We start from the raw sequence: 27,850 nt of genomic DNA, 5'->3' as shown, positions 1-27,850 counted from the left end.
ACCCCACATCAAAAACTATTTTTACAATTCTAAGCTCTACGATACTGCAGCGAATGGTTCTGGGCATGCGTGCACATCAATATTGGATATTTGCAACACTGTACAATAATTACTCCAAAAAAACAAACAAAAAGCGCTCAGGGTTAACTCAAATACTTGGCCAGTGCTCTTTGGGTGAGGGATTCATCAAAACAACAACAGGAATTAGTCCAAGGCACTCGAGTGTCTTGGACTAATTCTTGTTGCTACAACAATTACTATTTTAATTTTCTGTGAGGGGTAGTTTAAGGTTTGGGGTAGACGTTATTAAAGCACACAATGAAATGAGTTATTCAATAAGTAATCTAATTAACTCTCCCTAGGTTCGACTATAGATAATTAGCATCATCAAGAGACTGGTGTAACAACTTCAGAGAGAAATGGTTTGCTTGCCAAATTTATTTTTTTGCAGACAACAAATTATTTTAGAAATGAAACACTTGTGGCACATACAAAATCAATTTATTTTCAAAATAACTTGAACTATTCATAACCTCTAAAGAATTAACCAAAAAATAATCCATTTCGGATTTACTCCTAACTTACAAAGTACACTGAACGGAGCAGGATAGAAAGAGACATTGTTTCAGAAACAGTGCATCTATTCAGTCATTCTTCAAGCGTGGTCAGTCTGCACTGCTTTCTCCAGTTTCTGCATGCTCTTCCTCTGGCTCTTCTACGGGTTCTTCAGCCTCGTCTGCAGGTCCTGCAGTTGACTCGTCCATGCTTTCATCTGCCTTTTCTGCTAATGGGCTGGACTGTGGAGCCTCCTCGGACACATCCATCTGCTGAAGAGTAAGTCATATGTGACATTCATTAAGCGTGAAGTCAGTCCTCATTTGATGCGATTAATCAAACACTCTATTTTGATGGGAAATTATCTAATTTTACAACTCCCCTGGAGATAAACAGTTGAGTTTTACCCTTTTTGAATTCATTGATCTGACCTCGGGCTCTGATGGGAGCACTTTTAGCTTAGTTTTGCATAGATCATTAAATCGAATTAAACCATTAGCATCTTGCTCAAACTCTTCTATAGTTACACCATGCAACTAAGACCGACAGAAAATGAAAAGTTGATGTCCAGGTCAATAAGTCTAGATACTTTACTATCATTCTCATGTAATTATCAAGGATCTTTGCTGCCATACTATGATTTTAGCCTGCTAAAATCATAGTACGGCAGCAAAGTTCCCTGATTATTACTTGAGATTATCCCTGATTATTAGAATTATTATAAAAGATTATATTTCCTAGCCATACCTACATAAAAAAGCAACCATTCAATTTCTATTTGTCTCAACACAAATGTAACAACACAAGAGTCAAATAGGTTTTTTTTATTTTTGAGCGAGATGCTAATGGTCTAATCCAATTCAATGATTTATGCTAAGCTATGCTAAAAGTCCTCCCAGCAGACCCAGAGATCAGATAAATGGATTAAAAAGAAGAAAATTCCACTGTTTTAACTCTTGGGGAATTGTAAAATGAGCCCATTTCTAAAAAATGTGGAGTGTTGATGTCACTCTTGTATATGTGCATGGTTGAAAGAGATGATGATGAGTTTTACCTGTGGTGCTGCTTCAGATGTGTCCTCCTCTGGAACATGGGCCGTCTCTTCCTGCTCCATGGGCTCTGCTACTTCTGCCACTTCCCGTCTGGATGGGACCTGGTGGTGGTGGTGGTGTTTTTCTTGTGGTGGCATTGGCTCAGTAAACACTATGGGTTTCGGGGCTGGGGGTTCTGCTTGTTGTACTGGTGCATGCACTGATATATGCTTTGGTAATGGTACCTGAAGTAAAAGAAAAGAGTAAAGGAAAAGAGCATACACCCAATAAATAAACAATCAACACCTAATATATTTATTTTCAATCTTCTAATACATTTTTAATGAATTTGGCGAAGACAAAAATTAATATACATGTTAAGACTGGAAAACAATTCTGTATGAGCTCATTGCAATTACAGGAAATGGATTTTATTTAATCTACTTTACTCAACACATGAAGTAGCCATAAAGCTTTTGTACAGTGTGAAGCTGTACAGTATTAGAAAAAAGAAAACCAAGTAATTTGTGGTGTTTTAAAGTCTAAATGTTTGCACCTTGACATCTTTTTGTTTATACTTAATTAGCTAAAAAATAAATATAATACCTGTTTATTTTAGTATGATCAGAACATAACTTTTTTAATGGCTAAAAAAATTGTGTTTGCGAGTTACATCATAAGAAACATTGTTATTGAACACTAAACATTGCATATTTTCCCAGTATCGTGCAGCCCTAGTTTGCACCTCATTTAAATTTATTTTCAGATAACATGGCTGTTTCAACATAATAAGCTCAATAATTTGTCACTGAAGTAAATCTTAACTTTAACCAAGAGGGTTTTGTGACAGCACAGTAGGCTTGTCCGTCTCCTGAATACCCAGACATGCTATTTTTTTAAAGAAGAACTGCTAAGTGATTAAAAACTTTTAAGGATGGAGCGATGAAACTCATGAAGCGACATGAAATTGTTCATGTTTAGCTGAAATCTATTTGATTTGGACTGATTTATTGTTTAGTTTCATTTTGTTACATTGTGTTTTTGACTATGAAAAATGTATCGGAAAAAGTATTGATCAGGAACCGGTATCAAGTTCAAAGTATCAGAATCGATATTGAAATTGAACATCTTGTTAAAACAAATTTTATAAAACTGGTATCGAGAAAGGTACCAATCAGGAATTGGTATCGAATTCAAAGTATCGGAATCTGTATTGAAATAAACTCATATCTTGTTAAAACTAATTCTAAAAAACTGGTATCGGAAAAAGTATTGATCAGGAACCGGTATCGAATTAAAAGTATCGAAGTCAGTATTAGATTTGAATGATATCTTGTTAAAACTAATGTTATAAAACTGGTAATGTTATAAAAAAGCATCGATCACGAAACGGTATTAAATGCAAAGTATTAAAATCTATATTGCAATTAAATGATAACTTGTTAAAACTAAATTTATGAAACTGGTATCGAAAAAAGTATAAATCAGAAACCGATATCGAATTCAAAGTGGAATCGGTATTGAAGTTAAACGATATCTTGTTAAAACTAAATTTATAAAACTGGTATCGAAAAAAATATTAATCAGGTATCAGTATCTAAATCGGTATTGAAATTGAATGACATCTAGTTGAATCTAATGTTATAAAACTAGAATAAAAAGTAGTAATAATCAGGAACCAGTATCAAATTCAAATATCAGAATCAGTATTAAAATTTATTTATATTGAATTGAAACTAATATTATAAAACTAGTATCGAAAAAAGTATTGATTAGAAACCGGTATAGGAAACGATATTGAAATTGAATGATAGCCAGCCCTACATTTGAGTGTGCTTATGTGATATGACAGAGCTGTAAAATTGCCTTGCTTTTTAGTTATTTAGTTTTGTCATCGGTTACAAGGAAGTATGTTATTATATGAAAGAAAAAATCTACTACTTCGGTCTCATCGTGACATACCTCTCGCTCTTCCATTACTTCTGGATGTTGTATTTCAGGTTGTGGCTCAGGCTCTGGTTTCCTGTTGGTGGCTTCCAGGACGGTCATTATGGAGGTTGGAATGTGAGCTTGCTATAGAATCAATAAACAACGTTTAAATCAAAATGATATAGAAGTAAAATGTATAACAAGCTTTTTCTTCTGAAACCCTGAATACACAAACTATTTCTCAATACACTGATATGGCTGTGGCCATAATAAATCAGCATGTCAATCATTTCTGACAGATTAAATGACCCTAAAGACTGGAGTAATGATACTAAATATTAAGCTTTGACATCACAGGTAAATACTTAAGAGTTTTTGATCATATCAATTCAACCTGGGTCAGCCTGAGAAAAAGAATCTTTCAAAAAAATCTTTAATTCAAACGTTTGAGTAGTGTGTGAGTGTACACTGGTACAAATATATACAGTAGTCAACATCTGAAGTGGATGAAAACATTCAATCAATGTTGCCCTAAAATTATTGAACAACACCCATTATTTATGTCTTAGGACAATTTTGAAAAACTGTTTTGATCCACTTTGAATGTTGACTACTGTATTATGACATTAGTATAACTTAGGTATTATAATCTTGAGGTAATTTGAGGACATCTCTCAAGTCCTCTTAATTCAAAACTTCTAAAATCATACTTAGCATGTGTTTTCCATTCACTGGTTTACATGTAGGCCATATAATAAGCATTTTTACAGCACAAAATATATATTACAACTATGGAGAGTCCTCATAAACCACCAAAACCAAAATGTGTGTGCCATGTGTCTCAATAACCATTCATTCCCAGATTAGAGATGTCTGCGTATTGGATTTTTGCCTAGATGTGATGCCAATATGTTTTGTTGGTGTTTTTGGGAAAGTTTAAAATGAAAAACGTCTTTGTTTGTGAACTCAACATAATTTTCCATTTCAGCCTAATGCTGATGATTAAAATAAGCAATTATATTTCGATTTAGAGGTCCAATATTATTGTGCATCCCAGGAAACAGCTACAGTTGAAGTCAGAATTATTAGCCCACCCTGTATATTTTTCCCTCCAATTTCTGTTTAACGAAGAGAAGTTTACAACACATTTCTAAACATAATAGTTTTAGGCTGTTTCACACCGAGACGTTTGCTTGGGAAACTGGTGCATTTCCCCCGTTAGCTCGGTTTGTTTGGCATATGTGAATGCAGCAAACATGCAATCAATTGGTCTGAGACTGTCTGAATATGGTGGTCTCGTCTTGATTGAAACAAACTCTAGAGCGGAGCGATTGTAGTGAGAAAACAATACGGTCCAATGAACTATTGAACCAGGCTATATCACAGTGAATTATGAATATGTAATAGCAATATATACGGCTATATGAAGAGAGAATTATGAGTAGGGTGAGATCAGTAAATGTGCGTTTCATGTCAAAAACGAAAGTGAAAGCATGCTGAAATATTAACGAGAGCTGTTTATCTGTTAGGAAAATTGACCGAAATTACGATCTGATTATAATATTTGGTATTAGGCCTATTTTGTTCATTTCTGCACTTAAACCTCAAAACAAAGATCATCATTGATCTGAACAGGTACATTTGAATCCCTGTTTCAGAACAAAGCAATCGATCTACAGGTGTGAAAGCACCCTTAATAACGAATTTATAATAACTGATTTCTTTTATCTTTGCCATGATGACAGAACATATTACTTGATATTTTTCAGGACACTAGTATTCAGATTAAAGTGCAGTTTAAAGGCTTAACTAGGTTAATTACATTATTTAGGCAAGTTCTGGAAATTAGGCAAATCATTATGTAACGATGGTCTGTTCTGTAAACAATCAAAATAAAGTAAGATTTAAGGGAGCTAATAACAATGACCCTAAAATGGTGTTAAAAATGTTTTAACTGCTTTTATTCTAGAAAAACAAAAACAAATAAGACGTTCTCCAGAAGAAGAAAAAATGATCGGAAATACTGCGAATAATTCCTTGCTCTGTTAAACATCATTTGGGAAATATTTGAAAAAGAAAAAACAATTCACAGGAGGAGACGCACCTGGTGAGGAGTGAAGGAGTGGACGTGCTGCAGGAGAGGCTCTCTCATCTCCGGGCAGCGCTCGAACACACTCGCCAGCTGTGGAGGCGGCAGCTGGAGGAGAACGTTGTAGGACTGGGGTTTGGTGCGCTGGCAGCACTTAACAAAACCCTCCCACACTTTCGGATACTTCCACACCTGCACAGATTTCATCAGCACAAGGTTATAAAGCGAGAGATGTTGGCACTGACTGGATGGATTATATGTATTGTACTGAGTCTTTGATCGACCTGTTTGAGGATGAGTCGGGCTAAGATGTTCATGACGAAGCCAGCCAGGCGAGGGTACATGGTGAGGGACTGGATGACGGTGCGCATTAGCAGAATGGGGAGAGGCGTCTGCTCCATCAGCTGCTGCATCACCACAGCCAGCACCTCAGACGTGTACACGTTCTTCTCCCCAAAACACAGGTTGGTGGCTGCAGAGGGAAAAAACAATGAAAGATGTAAGAAAAGGCTACTAAAACTACTACCAAAACGACAACTACTACAACAAAAACTAATGACAACTACTACAACAACAACTACTACAACTACAACTAATAACAACTAATACAACAACTACTACTACAACATCAACAACTACTACTAATACAACCGCAACAACTACTAATAGCAACTAATACTACAACATTTACTACTACTACAACAACAACTACCACTACTATAACAACTACCACTATTACTACAACTACCACTACTACTACTAGAACAACAACGACTACTACTACCAGTATTACTAACAACAACTACAACAACTAATACTACAACAACAACTACCACTACTACTACAACAACAACAACAACAACAACAACAATTACTACTACTAAAACTACAACAACATCTCCCACTACTACAACAACAACAACAACAACAACTGCAACTACTAATACAACAATTACTACTACAACAACAACAACAACAATTGCAACTACTAATACAACAATTACTGCTACAACAACTACTACAACAACTCCTGCAGCAACAACTACTACTACTACTACTACTACTACTACTGCTGCTGCTACAACAACTACTACCACTACTAAATGTATTTAATTTAACTAGACAGCATCTGTATGTATATACTGGGCTTGCTGCTTATTTAAAATTCATTTAATCATAAAGATTTCTGTAATTAATCAAATAATTATGAATTAAATTTTAAATACTGCAGTTTTTCATATCTGTTTAATGGCATTTTTTTTTTCAAATATATTTTATGGAAAGTTTTTATTGCTAAAACATTTACAAATTTACATTGAGAAATAAGATAATATCCATCACTTATTTTGTTTAAATCCTAGCCCCAATATTGATTAAAGATAATTATAATTAAATAAACAAACAAATAAAAAGATAAGGAACGTGAAAATCAAAATTGAATGGTATCTATTTAGAAGTACTGTGAACAAAGACCAGTATCTCTAATATTGACGTGTCAACCATTTACTATGTACCAAAAATAAACATTAAATTATAAACATTTTTTGCATGGGAAAGTTATATAAATATAAGATGAGATAACATTTTGGTATCTGTATCAAATGTTTACCAATATTTTATAATAAAAGAAAGCATATAAATTGCAAGTAAAGTATATCTGCTGCTAATGTTGTTATAATAGGGGTGAAATGATGTTGTGATAGTGTCTGGGGTCTGAGTTATAAAATTTGCGTAGAAACCTTCCTAAAAGTGATTGTACTCCAGAATATATATTTCCATTTCTGAAGACAAAACAACTAAATAATTATATGACTAACAATAAAACAAAAATTGTGAATGGCAAATTTTTCCTAACGATTATTGAAACTATTCTAAAGAATTTTGTATTATGTGAACTACAAACAATATTCACATAAACCAGTTATAATAAATGTCACATATTTTTGCGGTGCGTTTTATCCGTTCAAACATCAGCTGTCAGTTCTAATCATAGTTTCTTTATTCAAGTTTAATGTCTATTTTCAATGTATTTTCCTGCATTTAATATTATTAATACAATAAACAGCAAATTGCAATATTTATTACTTTTCCAGAGATCAGAAAAAGTAAATAAACAGAACTAACATTATTATTAGTTCTGACAAATGTACAATTTAGTTTTTAGTCAACATAAGCCTTATTTTAGTATAATCGTTAACTTGATAATCAGAATTGCAACTTATATGCATGTTTTAATTAATTATCTAGTCTCTGTATTTAATCAACGCCATTTAACATTTAATTCAGCACTTATTACATAACAAAAACCTTTTTCAGAAATGATATATTTCTCAACAATTGCTAAGTATTAGGTTTCTTTTTAAAGATTAACCTTTTGACATCTGGACACAGCAAGCATAAAACAGTGTGCAATATTTAGTATTTTGTCTAATTATAAATTAAATTATTCATATATATATATATATATATATATATATATATATATATATATATATTATTTATTTATATATATTGTTGGAAGAGATGACAGGGACTTATATGCTGGGAGGGACTGAAATGAATGAGATGATACCTTTAATGATTGACTTCATGTCACACTTAGAGGAGTCAATGTTGTGTAAGGCGATGAGCAGCTCTCCAGGAGTGAGTGGAGACATGGAGGAACTGCCTTCACCTACAGAACAACAGACCTTCAGGTTTATTCAAAAACAAACTTCAGTCAAAGCTATAACACGTGTAAATACAAATAAATAAATGAATAATATAATAAATAAAAGCGCACACAAACACAAGAAAATAAGCAGGTATTACTGTGTTGAGTGCCCAGCAGTCTGTTGAACACCTCCTTCACCACGATGGGATTGAGCTTGATGAGTTTAGGCAGAGCCTGAATCACTTCATTCTGTTGGATACAATTTAGACACTTTTATACAGGGTTTCTGAGACAAAAAATAACTAGTTTGAACTAACAGCAAACGTCTTTTATTTTTGATTGTAGTGTGTATTGTCCACAATAATGCTGAAATAGTTGTTTTGATGTTTGAGTTGACGCAACCGACTCACTAATAACAGCAATTCAACAACATTAATGAAGGACGGTTGAGATGAGACAAACCTTCTCCAGACCGTTGATGACTGGGATGAGGAAACGAACATCTGGCACTCGTTTGTGATAAAGATCCCTCACCCTCTCCACCAATTCAGGAGATGGCGGCACTGTGAAGATGGAGCAATACACAAAGGTAAACAAAGACTACTCAGAGATGCTTTTATAGATGCAGTCACTTGATTTCTGTCTTTCACACAAACACACACATACACATATACACACACAAATACACGCACCTTTATCTGTAAGTATGTGCAGACAGCGAGTGACCAGTGTTTCTGCTCCTTTAGGACAGTTCTCCACCAGGAGCAGCAGGTCGGGAGAGTTCATTCCCATTCCTCTTATCTACAAAAATGAAGTAGACGAAGTATCGTAAATTAAGCTAATGTAAAGCTACAAGTAAAAATCCCCTCTGTTAAAAAGACTTTGAGCTGTGAAGCCACTTAGATGCAAGTGTACCAGGTTTGTTATTGTAAATAAAAAAATAAATAAACCTGTTAACAAAAGCTTAGGGATGGGTGCTGAAAATCTGTACTTTATCGGTATTGGTGCTAAAATAGAAAAGACCAAAGTATCGATAAGCTCTGACATTAACGGTTCTGCTATCAGTACTGGAAAATTATTGCTGAACAAATAATTATTTACAGTAGCAGATTTTAACTGACCAACCTTCTCTAATTTGCAATATTAGATATTCGTCTGCACAAATAGCAATCTCACATGTAAAATGTTTGTGTTTCCGGCGAGCGCGTCAAGGGTAAAAACTTTCTTGGCTGTGTGCACACACTCAGCGCAGGCTCACGCTACGCACACACACATAGCTAACAACAAAAACTCACGCACAAACAGCTCGTAAACTTGCAGACTGGCAGAAAGAATCAAGCGTGCTGTATTTCCCAAATGGACACCGACAGTGCCTGTTGCAACAAACGCAACAAGTTGTTTTCTTGTATAAGCGGAACTGCAAACAATCTGGCTAAGCATATTTCAAAAGTGAATTAACTGCAGAAAGACAAATGAAAAGTTTTTGACTGACTAGCTAAATGTACAGTACATAATCCACATTGTTATGCTAGCAATCAATCCCATAAGGTCTCTCTAAATTAGGATGATTTTCAAAGTTAAAGAAACACATTTGGTTACAATGAAAACAGTATTTTTTTCTGCAATAGCCCTAAATAAATCTTAAACATTAAAAATGCAATTACATTACTATATTTACAAATATAGCCTAATAATAAACTAATCTCATTAAGAATTTTAAAAAAAAAACTTTACAATTTTTACATTGTTAACTCCCAAAACACCTTTAACCCATTTATGTGAATGCGTTAATAAAAAATCATAAACATGATCTTATTTAACTGCTTTTTGCAACTCAAAAGGGTATTTTTAACATCAGAGAGCACAAAAAAAATAAATAATAATAAAATAAACACCAGAAAGGTCACAACTTCAGCCAGAAAAGTCAAAATTGTAGATTTTTCTCCAGAAGAGTGGTTAAAAACTGAGAGTCATTTTCCTTCAAACCATTGTACATTCTTTTACAGGATTTTTTTTATTTATTAGTTTTACAATTACTGGTTTTGTTTTATTTTACATTAAAAATGTAATAATAAAATAAAGTGTTGTTAATTCTGTTCAATTTTTTTTTGTTTGTTATTTTATTATTATTTAATCAAAAAAACACTACAAAGGTATCTATTAAGAGAACTGTTAAAGTACTAAACCGATAAATGGTATTATTAAAAGTAGTAATACCATTAAAATCTTAACAGTACCATCACTAAAAAAGCTGAAATATCAGATTTTTAGTGCTGGGCAAAAATTGATTGTAATTAATTGCATTCAAAACAAAAGTTAGTTTTTGACACAATATATATGTGTGTGCACGCTGTGTATATTTATTGTGTGTTCATGCATATATTTGAGAAAATGTTTATTTATATTTAGATATTATATATATATATATATATATATATATATATATATATATATATATATATATATGATAGAAGTTATATATAAATGTAAATATCTATGTAAAACTAAAACTAACTAGTTGCAAAAAGTGAAACATTGCAGTTAACGGAAATAAAATGACAGTTTTATTGTGATTGTTATTGTGATTGTTATTGTGATTACAGTTGATTGTGATGATTCTTTAGGGGAGTGAATCATGCATCAAATGTAATAAATATATATACATTTAGCGAAATACAATAAATATAGATATAAGTGAAAGATACACGATTTATTGCTTTTTTGGGGAGTCGAACAGTGTTTTCAGGTCTATAATTTGAATAATCAAATGTAAAATAAAACTTTATAGTCTTCAAATGTATAAATAATTAAATAAAATTAATCTGTATGAAAATTACAAAAGGTACAATTTCTTGTGTCTGAATGATTGAAATTTCTATTGATATGCTAACTCAGTCACAGGTTATAAAAACGAATGCAAAAGATTAACTTTTACTCCATTATGGTTAAACTCTGCAGTGACTCCACAAATGTCATGTATTCTTAACTGTGGCTCCTGGTCAACTATAATCCCAACACAACATTGCAGATGCACAAACAATATAGATGAAACTAAATATTGTGCAGCCCTAGTTTCAACTGTAATGACTAAAACTAAAAATGCAAGCCCAGTTCCCAATGAATAGCTGCGAATAAACAATAACAATCTAAATAATGACAATTTCCACCCTTTCCCATAACCGCCTGCAACTTCATAGATTGTTCTAGTTCAGCAATTTTATTACAGATGAAGTTGGAACAAGAAATTAAAATATAAAAGAAAGAGATGAAGAGCCTCCCCTGAAAATGAGAACAAATATTTTTTTAAATATTCCTATTATGCCACTTTTAATAAGATTGATAAAAAAAAGCTCCCAATATGTTTGTGAATGCAAATGGTTGCATGTGTATCAGTATATTAGATCTGTGAAACAGCATCTCTTGGTCCTAAAGACAACACATCACTAATGCAATTTAACCAAGCCTCGGCCACTTGAGTGGGAATTATTTGATTTTGGGATATTGTGATACATGCATTCCCCCAAAAAACTCTCGGCTAGAATTAAAGCGTTTGATGGAGATCAGAAGCAATGCTTAGTGATATTAAGTAGATCTCACCTACTATATTTTCCTGCTTTTTAGCGTTGCAAATCTTTTTCATTCTTAAACAGCAACATTACGACAAGTATAATAGTAAAGAAATCCACTTTTGTATGAGCAGCATTAGTGGTGCGAGATGTTCTTACAGGCTGCTCGATGACCCGCAGCACACTGCGCTTGATGTCAGCGATAGCCTCGGTGTAGACGGCAGCCAGTTCATGCACCAGACGATGGTTGAGGGGCAGGAGGGAGAGGTAGAGGTAAAGACACTGGCGCACCGTCTCCTCCGTCCAGGGAGCTGCCACCTCTGGAGGACACAGATTCACCATTCATTTAGTTCATTTTACACTATTATTGCATCAGCATTATTTATTGTGAAATGACCGCCACCGGGAGCCCTTAAGTTTAGGAAATGTTTCTAAACCTGTATCTTCTCCAGCTCCGAACAGAAGAGATGGGGGGTTGGGATGGACCAGAAACTGCATGTAGGTGAGAGCGAATTTCTCAATGCAGTCCTTCAGATGTTCCTTCTCGTACATGCGCTTGATGAAGCTAAGAGCAGTCGACCGCACCTAAACAACATCGGGATTGTTATTATACTGCTGTGAAAATGAATATAGAGCAATAATGAACGACACACGAGTCGAAATCCACCTTTTCTTTTTCATGAGAGGTGAGATTCAGCAGGACATTGAGGTACTGGTACTGTCTGGAGGGCCGTTTGAAGATGAGCTCCTTTAATGTGGACATGCCCAGGTAAACACGTGACTGAAAGACAAACAAAGAACGCTAGAGCTTCTTACAAAATGCGTTTTTTATTTATCTAAATATTTAAGAGCTGAAGAGATGCTCCTCAAGAAGACAAAAACAAACAGTAGTACTTTATTTTAGTCTTGTGCCACTTGTTCATACCACGTACTGAGAGGAATGTAAATTACTAGGTAATAATTAGCTACTACTCTACTGTTAGTATTATTGTTAAGCCCATGTAAACCCATGTAATTACACTGTCAAAAATATAGTTGCAATCAGAATTATTAAACCCCCTCTGAATTTTTTTTCTTTTAAATATTTCCCAAATGATGTTTAACAGAGCAAAGAAATTTTCACAGCATGTCCGATAATATTTTTTCTTCTGGTGAAAGCTTAATTTGTTTTATTTTGGCTAGAATAAAATCAGTTTTAAATTTTTTTAAACACTATTTTAAGGATTATTAGTAGTTTTAAGCAATATTTTTTTCTGAGAGTCTACAAAACAAATCATCATTACACAATAACTTGCCTAATTACCCTAACCTTACTAATTAGAATTATTAACCTAGTTAAGCCTTTAAATGTCACTTTAAGCTGTATAGAATTGTTTTGAAAAATATCTAGTAAAATATATTATTTACTGTCATCATGGCAAAGATAAAATAAATTATTAGAAATGAGTAATTAAAACTATTATGATTAGAAATGTGTTTAAAAGTCTTATCTCCATTAAACAGAAATTGGGGAAAAAATAAACAGGGGGCGATTAATTCAGACTGCAACTGTACCTGTTAATTAACAGCTACCCAGTTTGTGATTCACAGGGGTTTCCATTTATTTATGCTTTCAGATTTCATTGGATCTTGATTTTTTGCAGACAACTTTCCATGTTGAAATGTTCACCAAGCTGATTATTATTGACATTTTTTAGTTAAATGTATAAGAATGGTGATTACACACAAAAAAAGTTGAAAACAAAAGAAAAAAACACAATCACAACATTTGAATCACAAGATATTAGCAACTGTGGTCACACTTTATTTTAATGGTCCGCTTATTGAATTTAAGTTACATTGCATCTACATGGCAACGAATTCTTATTAGATTATAAGTAGACTACTAGGTTGGGTTTAGTGTAAGTTGACATGAACTTGCAAAGTTTCTTATAGTCAGTTAAATGTTTGTTGAATGTCTGTATCAGCAGATATTAATCAAAGTCTTTTAATACTCCAATGGACCATAAAAATAAAGTTACTGCAACTGTTAATTAAGACATTTTTACAGCGTGCCTTACTGTATATAACCCAGTACTTTTTTATTGCAAGATAAGGAGGCAAAAACAAGAGCTATTATGGTTGTTAAAATGAATGTGAAATGTGAAAATGTTTGAGTGTCATTATGTGACATTGCATTTAAATCACCAGGTTGCATGAGATTTCCAAGACTGAAACTGAAACCAATAATATGTTTCTGTTGAGCTTGTGAGTGCAATGGCAGGTTAGAAGTGTTCAGATCAGTCGCAGCTTAATTTGTAACGAGTTAGAAGTATCATTTTAGGTTAAAAATTTATATGACTAGGACATTGTTTAGTAATTAATTAATTTTATTTGTTTGTTTAAATTTGAACTTAATTTGACAGACTGTGTGTAATATGCCTTTATCACCTACAAGTTTCAATTGTGAACTCAAAATGTGGTCAACAGTTAGGGGGTTTCTGAGCAAGAAACACATTTATGTAGACTAAAATAAAGCACAATTAAAACACTGTTTTAAAAGATTGTATCAGAAATGGGAGTGTATGGATGTTGCAGACCTCGTCCTCACAGTATCGCTGAATGACCTCCAGTGCTGAATCTGTGATGATCGGAGCCTCCAACACAATCTTGGTGAAAAGCCTGTGAATAAGACAGACATTTTAAACACGCCAAAATATACACGCAAGTAGTTAACAAAACTTTTTTTTTCTTCTTTTTTTTTTAAAGGGCACCTATGATGCAAAACCAACTTTTGTAATCTGTTTGGACAGAACTGTGTGTCTGTATAGTGTGTTCACTGTCATATAGAAATGATAGAAACACAATAAGAATTTTTTTTATTATTATTTCTGACATTAAAATAGCATCCCAATCCCAGTGATTTTGAGGCCGACCGCAACGTGACGTAGAAGTGCTGTTTTCCCTGCTCACCGAATTGATTGACTGCCGTGTATTGACATGTCTCTGTAGTAACGCATAAAAACATGTCCACAGAAGAGGATTTTTTTTTAATGGGATTAAAAGATCTGTTCCAACTCTTTGTGATCATCTACACCTCAAGAATGAGTTGTACAAGTTTAATACGTTTTTAAAACAGCGCATGTTTGTAATGTAGTAAACGCTGTAAAAATTGCTGTAATTCATTATCGAATCACCAGAGCCGCATAGAGGTCATACGTGGACGCTTCAAGAAGGCATTCAAATACAGAGTCTAAAATGTGGATATTCTGGAGCTGTAATAAATTATCTGATGGGTATTTTGAGCTGAAACTTTACACACATTCTAGAGACACCAAAGGCTTATCTTACATCTGTTAAAAGGGGTATAGGTGCCCTTTAAATGGTTATAAGAATATCCATTGAATTAGTGTAGTTGACAATGAAAAGTGTTTGCACGACTTGCATATGGGAGCAACGCAAACATGTTGTGCAAGCGGCGCACACGTGAACCACGCTGCAAAAATGAGTGGCGTATAGCAGCAGTGAGAACACTGTAAATAAAAAAAGCATGTAAGGATGCCGCCAGAGTGGCTTTTTGGTTTCTTTTCTTGTGCATCCCAGCCACAAGCTCTCTGTCTAAAAGAGTTTTTAGCATAGGGGGGAATAAAGTCAGTCAATATGTATTTAAATAGTGATGATAGTTCCTTTACTTAAAAGCTCAGGTTAATCATAATTTGATTTGTTTACAAGTTTTGAGATTTACTGTATCATTACTATTCACACCTTACAGATGTTGATCTACCTTTACCACTGCACACAATTTGTAACATTTTATTTATCAAGTTTAAGAGGCTCTTTTACACGATGTTTATTTTGTTATAAAGAGATCAGTTTTTTATTAGTTTTTAAATTTATTGTTTAAATAATTTTGTGTTTGACTATTACAACTATTTGCCTTAGTAATGTTGGTAAATAAAAAAAAGTGGTTAAAAAAATCTTAACATGCCAAAATATATTGTTAAAAAAATATATAATTATTGATACCAGATGACATAAAACATGATATCGCGATATTTGTAAAATCGTCCAGCCCTAGAATAAAAAAAATCAAACAAGCTTGTGAAAATAAAAGAGCAGGATGAGTAAATGATTACAGAATTTTCAGTTTTGTGTGAACTCTGCCTTTAAAAGTGATATTACGTACATTTACTGATTATATTATGTAGTGATTTTTAGTGATGATGCTCACCCGTCCCTCTGCTCAGGTCTTTCCTGCAGGCCGGACAGCAGTGTGAACAGACAGTGCTCGTAGCTGTCCAGACAGCCTGAAGGTTCCTGACTCAAGTATTCGTTGTATTCGTGGTACAACAGAGAGAAGGCCAGCTCACTTCTGCTCCGCATATCCTCCAGGACAAACTGCAGCAAATCGTTTTTCTTTGTACCCTCAAACTGGGTCACCAACCGTGCAAGCAGCTTCACTCTGACCTAGGAGAAAAACAAAAAGAGAGTGTAACGAATACACTGGCTGAGTATAGACAGAAAAGTCCTCAAAAGCAAGCTCACATGGGACATCCCAGTCTGCGCAATGGCCTTCTCAGAGTAAAGGATTCGCTTGATGGCCATGTTGGCGAGTTTCTCAATCTGAACTTCTGAAAACGGCTGCACCACATCTGCCAATTTGAACACTTTTTTTCTGCCACTGGCACCGGGGGCTCTGAAGGGGGATTGAAGGAGAAGAAAACAAAAACAGACCACCGTAAGAGACCATCAAACCAGATGATTAACAGTCTTTCTGTTTGAGTGGCTGAAATGCTAATAAACACTAGATTAGAAGCTGCATGCATGTAAATTAACCAATGGTAAACAACTTTAAGTGTACTAGTCAATCATTCCTATTAAGTTTTGGAAAGTGACTATTTATTTCCATATTTAAATCAGTGTATTAAGAGTTGGAAATTGACCCTTCGCTAAGCCACACCCAAAAACCGCCACCCACCAATCATGGCTTAACAACCATAGCTACGCGCAGGAGCTCTGTCAAGCTTTCGAGCGAAGGAAATAGGCCAAAGCGTTGTGCATATGGATTGTGCAAATCTGACCCCCGATATCCTGTAAGTTTGGACAGGGTGGTGGAATTTTTTTCCTTTTTAAAACCAAAAACCCAAGGGGAGAAATGACAGTGTGGATCAAGCTCTGTAAGAGGCGCTAAAGGAGCGGAGTTAAGTTGGTTTTGTTTTCGATATTCCTGAAATTCATAAACGGCAATAACTCACACACCTCTTAACCTAAAAAGATCTCAACTGTGTTTCCTACAAAAATACAAAGCAAGTTCTGTTTCACAGCTGTCTTTTACTTTTTTTATCATTTTTTTTACGCTTGATATCATGAGCACTGCTCACCATAGTAGTCATACTAACAGCAATCATATTTCCATCTGTTTCAAGCTATGAATATTTGAAATGACATATCAACAGAACAAAACCGAGATATGATCACAATCTGAGCACTTGCAATCAATATACTTTACCAGCAGCTGTTTTTCAGTCATTTATAACCCTCATGTCCATGTCAGAGCTACAAATCACTGATGTTTTTATATTTGGTGTCGGATTAATATTTGCTATTTAATATATCTATTTATTCGCTTCTGCTGTTTATACTTTGATTTGCATGTCAATTTATTTATTTCTTCCACAACTACAAATTAGAACAGAAAGAGTATAAAAAGCACACAAACATACTGACAGCTATAGGTACTGTATATTGTTATGGGTGAATGATGCTAATATTCAGCACAAATCCACCAATTTCCCCTTTCTGGCCTTTTATTTCTGTGAATGAATTATGTAGAAGCACTGTCTATGCATGTTTCCTCGTCGGTTAGTTACACTATATTTAATTGCACAACAATTAATCTATAAGGCTTTTTTGCTTAAAACGAAAAATCACGGTTTAATTAGTTATTATTAATTTATTTTTAAATTTCACCTCTCATGCTGTGCATGAATTAAGCTGTTGAATAGTCGGCATATGAGGCGGCTAGGCTAACCTAGTTTCAATTTTGATAGAATTATTTTCTAATTGGTTGCCTATTATGTGGTGAACGTTCACCTGCAATCCTTTTTTGTCTGGCTTTCTCAGATATCTCACCTGTTTGCCAAAAATGACTAATTATATCCCTGGCAATGTCTGACACTGGCGCGCATACACATTGTAATAGACGTGTCACGCACGAAAGCTTGACAGGCGTAGCAACAGTAACTAAGAAGGGCAGGGCTTAGCAAAGGGTCAATTGACTATTCTAAGTAATTAGTTACAGTGCTCATCCTAAATGAGTATAAACCATTTTGAAAATGTATATTTTTATCCATTTCTCAGTAAATATAGCTAATATATTTTGGTGCATTTGAGTAAAACAGATTTATTAAACAGATATATTGATTAAAATAATATTTTAGTCACCAAACATATTAAGAAATAGAAAGAGAATACATTTAAACTCATGTGAAATATTGGAAAACAAATTACAGACTACAAAATTTCAGCAACATTTTATACATTTTTTGTTTCTCTTGAATTTAACTCATTTAAATGTTTTTATTTGCTATTTTTCTCTAACATATAAATTTGGGTGTACTCATTTTAGACCGTTATAATAAGTTATTTTGTTAGATGAGCTCCAGATTTGGCTTTACTACTCACTAAACTAATGTATATGCACAAATGTAATATTGTAAAGCTCCTATAGAAAATATTAATCTAAATAAGAGATTTGTGAGGGTGTACTTATATATGTTGATCCTTGAAGGTTGAAATATTTAACACAAAACAAAAATTGCTCTTACAAGAGGTAAAAACAAAACAAAAAAATCTGCAAATTTCTTTAATAGACAGTTGAACTCTTACTTGAGCTGTGTGCTGGGCAGGATGGGCTCTGGAAGCTTCTTAATCTGAGGAGCCTCTTCAATGATGGGGCTCTTGTAGGCTGCCGATGCTCCGACCACTGAGATGGCTTGACCGAGAGACACCGCAGACAGCTTACGGATAATGAGTGGGTCTTTGGAGCTGGACTCTCCTGCTGCTCCCTCTTCTTTCACCTCCTCATCTCGAGCCTTACACTGCTCCAGCCCTGTGCAGCAGAAGAGAGAGAAGATGATGTCCAACAAGCAACGTAACCGTATGTACGCATGGATGACTGTATGGATGCTTGTATGCATTGATGGATGCATGTATGTATGCATTTATGAATGAATGCATGTATGTATACATGTATGGATGTATGCATGTAGGTATGTATGTATGCATGGATGCATAGATGCGTACATGGATGCGTGGATGCGTTGATGCATGGATGGGTGGATGGGTGGATGCATGGATGCATGCTCTTAGTATCAATATGTTAGTATCGTAAAAACCCCAAATAATACCCAGCCCTATTTTACAGCTGTTCTGAAAAGAGCTTTTCCTTCTAAAGCTTACCTGGTCCCAGTCCAGCTGCAGTCATCTGTGTGGCCATCAGCCTGGCTAAATGTTTGATCTGGGCATCAGTGCCAGCCGATTCTACTGGCGTGTAAGTGGCCTGGAAAGAGGCTGGCATCACTTCAGGGAGGTAAACCATACTGATGAGCACCTGCATTGATTGGAAACATAAAAGCTGTAAGTTACAGCATTAAGCAAAATACAGGGTTCTCAGACTTTTGACAACGGATTTTAAATTATACTTACTTTTGCTTCAATCTTTAAAATTTCAATTAAAATGTAACTCTTATTAAATGTTTAAATTTTCCTTGCCTGTGTGATGACATCAGTTTGCATGCAAACAGGTTTTACTATACACTAGCATTTGCGAACAAGTGTTCACAAGGGCATGAAAATTAAAATAATTACCAAAAATGTCAAATTGAAATGAATAAACTAACCTAAAACATAAACCAAATCAAACAGACTAACATTAACAATAAAATACACTTTAATTGATTAAATAAACTAAACAAACTAACAGACTAACATTACCGTCCTCCAGATTTCTACCAAAATAAAAGATTGAGGTTTTAAAATTTAAAAGTGAAAAACAGAAGCCATATTTGCGTAATATAACATGAATTGTAATTTTTTAAATAAACTCATAATATAATATATATAATAATATAAAAATATCAAAATCAATCATATCATATCTTTGTCTTCGTTTTTTAAAAAGCTAATAAGTAATGGTAACACTTTAAAATAAGGTTCATTAGTTAATGCATTTACTAACATGAACTAATCATGAACAACACATGTACAGCATTTATTAATCATAATTGAACATTTACGAATGCAATATTAACATTCAAGTCCATGCTTGTTAACATTAGTTAATGCACCATGAGTTAACATGAACTAACAATGAACAACTGTATTTTCATTAACTAACGTTAACTAACATGAACAAATACAGCAGTAAATGTATTGTTCATTGTTTGTTCATCTTAGTAAATGCATTAATTAACAATAACTAACTAACCTTATTGTAAAGTGTGACCAAAGTAATTTAGGTACTAATTTTTTAGATGTATAATTATATTAAAAAATAATAAAAATGATAACTATATTATTTATACTATTATTTATATGTGAAGAAACACATTTTAAACCACACAACAACTCAAGCACAAAGAAAATTTAAGAGGAACTACACACAGCTTAACATTAGTTTAGACCAGACATGTTAAGGAATTACAAACTAGTCATGTACGCGGCTCCTGCTTTTCTGCCGCACATGTTTTAGGCGTGTCCAAAGCTTTACACATACACTAGTTTTTTTTAGACCTTTTCTGAGGCATTTGGGGTGGTAGTAGAAACATCACTATTTGCATAGTTAGCGGTGGCCCCTGAGAATGCTCCTCTCAACATAAGACAAATTACTATGTCGGCCTTTGGTTCTCTCCTGGCTAGAAGACTGATGGGTTGTTGAAACATTTTATAAGGTCTGGCAACTTTTTTTTAACTCTTGTGATGGAAATGGATGCAGACAACACGACAATATGAGAAAAAGGAACTATTGTCATACTTTCGTGTCATGTTTTCATCTTTCATTGATTTTCTCGATGGACATTTGATTACATATTGTTCCCTGATAAAGTCTTCTGGGAAAGGGGTGTTTTTTTTTTCTTGTTTGCTCTGTATAACGTGAAAAACAAATTTAAAAACCTTAAACAATAACTAGTCATGTACGCACCAGGTTGGCCACATTGTCTGATGTCAGCAAAGGTAACAGGAACTCAGCAGTGAGATCAATGGCTGACTGGGTGCCGATGGAGGAGGATGGTTTTGGAGTGACGACTGGAGCCGGTTCCTCCTTATCCTCATCATCCTCCACAGCCTCTGTAAGCACAAACCAGGCATTAATCCCTTCGTTTTGGGTTTAATCAACAACGCAGAACTCATGAAAACAGCCACTCACCCATCTTGATCCTCTTGCCCTCCACATAGGGCTCGTGGTGGAGTCTCTTACGGGGCTGTACGGCGACTGGCGTGCAGCGGGTGATTTCGCTCGGAGACATGCCCAGGTCCTGCAGCAGGGTGGAGATCTGAACATGGAAGTCCACACTGCTGGGATGCTTCAGCACTGCCACCAGGTGAAGCTTCAGGTTCTTGCGGACACTGCTCACTTGAGACTTAGCCAGAGTTGGAGGCAAGTTAGCTGTGGAGCACAACAAAACAGATCAAGAATGGATCAAGATATCAGATTTTTCCAACAGCGTGCAACCCTGGTTGGTAGCATCACAGGCAATGCGCAATCATGTAGCACCATTGCTCTTGTCTAACAATGTCATTGATCACAACTCACCATGTAGCATCTCATAGGCCTGCACCACCTCGGACATGAACATAGGCCGCTGTCTAGCCAGTGTGGCCAGTGATCCCAGTGCAGTGGTGAGATTAATGCTGGAGATGGCAGGGTGAACCATGAACTTTAACAGCTGATCCAGAGCCGTCTTACCCTCCTCACATAATGTGTCTTTAGAGCAGGACACGATGAAGATGCGCCAGATAAGGGGAGAGGAAAAATAAAGAAAAGTAAATAGAATGAAATATTCTGTACAACATTTAAGAGTTTCAGAGTCATTAAAGATGCATAAATTATTAGGCAATTATTGATAAATCATGAACTTAGTAATTATTATTACTATGATTACTATTATTATTATTACTATTACTACAATTATTATTATTATTATTGTTATTATTATTATTATTACTACTATTATTCCCATTAATACTACTACTATCATTATCATTATTATTATTATTAAAATAATTTCATTATTATTCCAATATTGCAGTATTTTTTGGACACAGTGTAGAATTTGGGCTAAACTATATATTATATACTATAATATATTCAAATATTAAATGCTGCTACTATACCTAATAATAATAATATTAATATTAATAATAATAATAATAATAGTAATAATAATAATAATGACTATCCTAAATTGAAACATTTAATAACTAAATCATTATTGTAAATCATTTATATTTATTCATTCATTCATTTTATTTTTGGATTATTCCTTTTAATTAATCAGGGGTCGCCACAGTGGAATTAACCGCCAACTTATCCAGCACAAGTTTTACGCAGTGGATGCCCTTCCAGCTGTAACCCATCAACGGGAAACATCCATACACTCTCATTCACACACATACACTATTTAGCCTACCCAATTCACCTGTACCACATGTCTTTAGACTGTGGGGGAAGCCGGAGACCCCAGAGGACACCCACGCGAACACAGGGAGAACATGCAAACTCCGCACAGAAATGCCAACTGACCAAACTGAGGTTTAAACCAGCGACCTTCTTGCTGTTAGGCCACAGCGCTACTCACTACAGTATTATAAATAATAATATTATTAAATAAGTATTATTTATTTGTTAATTATAAATAATAATAATGATAATTATTATTATTAAACACAATAAACACAATTTGAATTACTATCACAATAACTAATTATTAACAATATTTTACAAATCATTCAACAGTAAAATTACAATTGTAATTGTTTCGTTTCAAATGCTAAACTGTAAATCTTTCATTTTTGTAAAACTTGCTTATCATTGCAAGTTTATGACTATGTTTGGGGCTTGTTGCATTTCCAAATGAGTGGTATTAGCAACCTGAACTCACAGCAGTTGCAGAGCTGCATTTACAATGAACCAACATGCTCTTAGACAAAAGCACCAATGGGTTACTATGAAAAATCATGAGCTGCATATGTGCCCAAAACAATCCACAACATGCAGAGCAAATATTTATTTAATTAAATCACAGGATTTTGACATATCACTATTTCATTATAATTTTGATTAATTATGTAGCACTATTTGTCATTAGCAAAAAATAAATAAATAAATAAATAAATAAAAGTGTGAATAATTCCCAAAAATTGTGACCCTGCTCCTACCGTATCGAATATATGTGTGGTCTTTGGGGATTTTATCCAGGCTTATGTCGCCCTCCTGCTTCTTGGGTGTGTCAGAGTCGGGCGTTCGAGGTGACAGAGTGATGATGAGGGACTCTGTGAATTTGATGGCGTGAGTGCGGACTCCATCGTTATCCGAATCAAGCAAAGCCAGGACATCCCCTTTCATCTGAGTTACCATATCCCAGCATGCCTCCTGCATGTCTGTGACACTCTTAGTGCGCACCAGCCACTAGTAGAACAAATCAAACATCCATCAAGACACCTAAAAATATCAGCTCAGTCTAATATTAAATAGTGTGTAATAACTGATACCTGTAAAGCCACTTTGTAGAGCTGAGTGAGTGTCAGAATGGCCTTTTTCACCACGTTCACGCTCTCATCTCGCATCAGCATGTTCAGGTTGGCAATCAGCCGCAGCAGAAGCTCATTGTCTCTTTTACTGAATGGAATAAAAAACAACTCTTTAGAGAAAGCTTGGTGAAATATTTGTCAAAATATTATGTAGTAGATAGTGGAGTTGTGCGATATACAGCTGAGGTCAGAATTATTAGCCCTCCTGTTTTTTTTTTCCAATTTCTGTTTAACAGAAAGATCTTTTTCAACACATTTCTAAAAGTTATAGCTTTAATAACTCATTTAAAATAACAGATTTTTTTAATTATCTTTATCATGATGACAGTAAATAATATATATATATATATATATATATATATATATATATATATATATATATATATATATATATATTATAGTATATACATTCTTAGACACTGTATATTGGTTTGTTTTCTTTTCCTTTTTTAGTATCACAAATAAAAACAGTCGACTAAAGCTGAAACAGAGTAACACTGTGTAATTTTTGTGTAAGGTTTGTGTAAAGTTTATTAACACCATAGTGCAGGGCTCTCAAACTGTCGGCCCGCCTCCTCACTCCTGCCCGCAACTGACGTCAATCATACCACAACCACAGATTTATTTCAGCAGCTGATGTGTGGCACGATAAATGTGCTGACTTGCATTATCTCTGGTGACAGGTAATGCTTGAAATATAAACGTCATGTCTGTTTTCCTAATGCGTGATTTTAGCCCCGATTTTGGCTCGCCGACAGGTTTTGAGAAATCGCCGACAAATGCCTGAAATCACAGGCAAATCGCTGCTTGTGCACGTGAGTGACAATCACACAGTATGAACTTTCAAAGACGCAATCTGAGAGAATCGCCGATAAGTCGCCGATGCCTGTGAGATATTTGGCTAAATATCTGGAGCTGTCGGCGATTCAAATCATGCCGTGTGAATTGAGTTTTGACTGAAAATAACATCAGCGATCGCCTACAGCCAATGAGAGAGCAGCTTTCACAGGCTGGGGGAGAAATTAAAAGCGCTCTTTTTCGGTTTATTTGGACCCACGAAATGGAGGAAAAACTAGTGGAGGTTTGACAGGACTCAGGAGCAACTGTGTCTGTTTGACGTTTCATACAGAAAGAAATTAGTTTATTATCAACGTTGAGGAGAAATAGCTAATTCCCTTTAAACCCAGGTGAGCAAACATGTACATGTTCTACCCCATTAAAGGCTTCTTTCTCATTATGTAGTTAATAACAAAAGATATACTACGTGTTTTTGGCTGTGAGACGTGGTTTGGACGAAGTTGTCGGCGATTCTCCCTATAGTAAAGTCATGCAATGTGAATGTCCCTGTCAACGATCCATCTTGCAGTGTAAACAAAGCAGCGGCGAAACGCTAGCCCAGATAGTCATGCAGTGTGAAAACATCTGTGACACGACTACTTTGAAAATCATGCAGTCTGAACTCGGCATAAGATGCATCAATTATGTCAGGTTTCCACTTTTTTCCTTGTGCTTAAAATTTTAACACGGCCCTGCAATTCATTGACAGTCACTGAAATGGCCCCTCGCCAATTTCAGCTTGACACCCCTGCCGTAGTGTTTTAAGCTTATATAAATCTCTTTTTAAACAAATCTTTTGATTTAATGATTAATTAACTTGCATTATGTCTAAGAGAATCAGTTTGAATGAATCATTTGATTATAGGACTCATTGAATCACTCATTAAAACAAGGACTTGCTGCTGCAAGCTGGAGGTTTGAGAGCCATATTTATCCATAACAAGCATGTTTTAAATATATTTTGGAATTATTTATCTAAGAATAAAAAGATATCACTTTCAAAATTGCATACTAGATGCTTACAAGTCCAAAACTCACCATGCCTCCTCAATGAATCCAATCACAAACTTTCGCACTTCAATGGATTTATCCGTCTGAAATGCGATAATTTCCTGGGGAAATTGGATAAAAGAAGAAAACAGGTTTAATTTCCGTGTGGTTTAATTTTCATCTGCTTACAAATTCTGGTATAACACTTACATCCAGGAAATTATCAAGCAATGACGGGTCTTTGTTGATAACCAACTCCTGTACCTAAAAACAAACAGACAGAGAACATAAATACACGAAAATGAACACTTAACATATTTTTAATCCCTAAAAAAATCTGAAAATGATTTTAAAACCTGTTTGAGAACAATGAGCTTTTCTTCAGTAGAGATGAGAGCCGCCTGGTTCAGCAGATCCACCACCTGATGGAGAAAAGCAATGTAAGCTTAATTAAAATATGACACATTTTGCAAACCATACCTAAGCAATTCTAGTGCAGTGATTAGTAACAAGCAAAGATGGGCCAGTGTGTCACCTTTTCACTGGTGGTCATGTCAAAGGCTTTATCTTCCTCATTGCTGTGGATCTGTGAAGATGCACCAGATGCTTGTTCTCCAGCCATCATGAGCAACCTGAGCAACACAGTTTGCAAATGGTTAACTTTGTCTTTAATAGGCACAATTATGGAGGGGGAAAAAAAGCAATTCAGCAAAATGCTCACCGCTTTCACAGCGCATATAATAAACCGAGATTATTACTGTACATAACTGTGTAGTAACAGTTAAACCAATTCCTGCTTTACTGTTGACCTCAGTTTTTATACAAACTGACATGCCTTCATCATTTAAACCTTTTGATTATAGATTAGACAGCTATTACAGCCTTATACATTAATCTATTGTAAGATAATCTCACATTGGACAGTAAATTTACGGTACTTTAGCAACTTGAAAGACAATTTTGAGACTGATTTCCTGAATTATCCGATGACCGAATTCATTCCTTCATTCATTTTCCTCCGGCTTAGTCCTATTATTTTTCAGGGGTTGCCACAGTGGAATGAACCGCCAACTTATCCAGTAGATGTTTTACCCAGTGGATACCGTTCCAGCTGCAACCCAGTACTGGGAAACAACCATGAACTCTTGCATTCACACACATACATTATGGCCAATTGAGCTTATTAAATTCACCTATAGCGCATGTCTTTGGACTGTGTGTGAAACCGGAGCACCCGGAGGAAACCCACGCAAACAACGGGAGAATATGCAAATTCGAACCAGCAACCTTCTTGCTGTGACGCGACAGCACTAACCACTGACCCACCATGCCAATGCATTCAAACTTGTTAATTACATCAACAGGTGTAAAACTTGTGTATGTGTGAAAAGGAAGCATGTTTAAACCAAACATTGTAAAACCTAACAGTGCAAATCACTAAATGAAACATGTTTGATTAACTTAGTTACTTTAACTTAATGAATATGAGTAATGGTAACTCATAACCTGATTTATATTGAGCAGAACTCAAGTCGAATGAGTTAAGAATTAATTCATTCAATTGTTTTGTGTTAACTCTAATGTAGAAGCAATACCAAACCAATTGAGTAGCTATAAAGTTGCTCGGACTTAATTATATTAACTGAATTTATACTGATTTATTAAGTGAACTTAAAATACTTAAGTTACTAAAACTAAATGTTTTATCGATATAAACCAATAATATATGTGTAAATTACACAATAAATATATACGTTTACAGTACTCAAACCATTTGGTTTCATAACTTGGTTTAATCAAACATTTTGAGTTGACTTCAATTTACAGTGAATAAAAACACAAGACAGGTTTGAACGAATGAATGACTAGCTGTTATGAGAAGGACTACCAAACTGTCTAAAGTTTTAAAGCTGAACTCGAGTAAACACCTAAGATGAGGAAAGTTGTCCTGGAAAACTGTGTGAGACGCAGATTAAAGTGCTGAACCCATTTTATTTGGACCGCATACTGAAATGTATGTAATGTTAGGTCGTTTATTTCTCTTAGGCTAATATTAGCCGGATAACATACACTTACAAAACAGGCTTTCGGGGTTTACTAAAACATTATATTTAGCAAACATGTATCACAAATAACGTTAACTCAAACTTACTTTAGAGAAATTCAATTAAAATAAAACTTGAAGAATGAAAACACAGGCTTAAAAGCTGTCGATTAATGTTAGCACTGACGCTAATAAGCAACCGTTCAAGCTTAAAAAACACAAATCGTATGTTACCTTATTCAGTTTTGTTGCGATAACTTCTTATTTGGAAATTACATATCCATATGATTAATTTTGTTACTAATTCACCCACTCTAACAACTACCCTCGGATAGCGCCATGCTAAGAGAAGAAGAATGTACTTCC

The 27,850-nt window shown here is 34.7% G+C and overlaps 1 protein-coding gene across 2 annotated transcripts; it reads right to left on the bottom strand.

The window, feature by feature from the left end:
- Window positions 1-436: 436 nt before the first annotated feature.
- sympk (symplekin) lies at window positions 437-27,850 on the bottom strand. 2 transcript variants are annotated; one of them, XM_087254368.1, is made up of 27 exons: window positions 27,719-27,850; window positions 25,976-26,072; window positions 25,797-25,862; window positions 25,651-25,704; window positions 25,489-25,562; window positions 23,575-23,701; window positions 23,242-23,491; window positions 21,617-21,787; window positions 21,230-21,469; window positions 21,005-21,150; window positions 19,264-19,414; window positions 18,691-18,913; window positions 16,348-16,498; window positions 16,034-16,269; window positions 14,403-14,484; window positions 12,491-12,604; window positions 12,261-12,408; window positions 11,983-12,143; window positions 8,950-9,058; window positions 8,720-8,820; window positions 8,416-8,506; window positions 8,177-8,278; window positions 5,889-6,076; window positions 5,620-5,796; window positions 3,549-3,659; window positions 1,610-1,831; window positions 437-827 (listed from the first exon to the last, which is right to left on the bottom strand). In XM_087254368.1, exons 2-27 carry the CDS (start codon window positions 26,063-26,065, stop codon window positions 666-668), a joined length of 3,747 nt encoding a protein of 1,248 aa, XP_087110494.1. In that variant the 5' UTR covers window positions 26,066-26,072; window positions 27,719-27,850; the 3' UTR covers window positions 437-665. The 2 variants fall into 2 exon arrangements, with proteins under 2 accessions (XP_087110494.1, XP_087110495.1); XM_087254369.1 differs by having other exon boundaries at window positions 437-824.

The sequence above is a fragment of the Danio rerio genome, chromosome 5 (assembly GCF_052040795.2).
Source record: "Danio rerio strain M-AB ecotype USA chromosome 5, GRCz13ab, whole genome shotgun sequence".
Taxonomy (NCBI): Eukaryota; Metazoa; Chordata; class Actinopteri; order Cypriniformes; family Danionidae; genus Danio; species Danio rerio.
The sequence above is the reverse complement of the archived record's forward strand: the minus strand, read 5'-3'. Positions and strand labels throughout refer to the sequence as shown.

Excerpts from the sequence above, each read along its gene's own strand:
- sympk (XM_087254368.1), bottom strand. The coding sequence starts at position 26,065 with ATGATGGCTGGAGAACAAGCATCTGGTGCATCTTCACAGATCCACAGC. Across the intron at positions 25,705-25,796 it reads AGCTCATTGTTCTCAAACAG|GTACAGGAGTTGGTTATCAA; the intron begins GTTTTAAAATCA and ends GTTTGTTTTTAG. Across the intron at positions 828-1,609 it reads CATCTGAAGCAGCACCACAG|CAGATGGATGTGTCCGAGGA; the intron begins GTAAAACTCATC and ends CTTACTCTTCAG.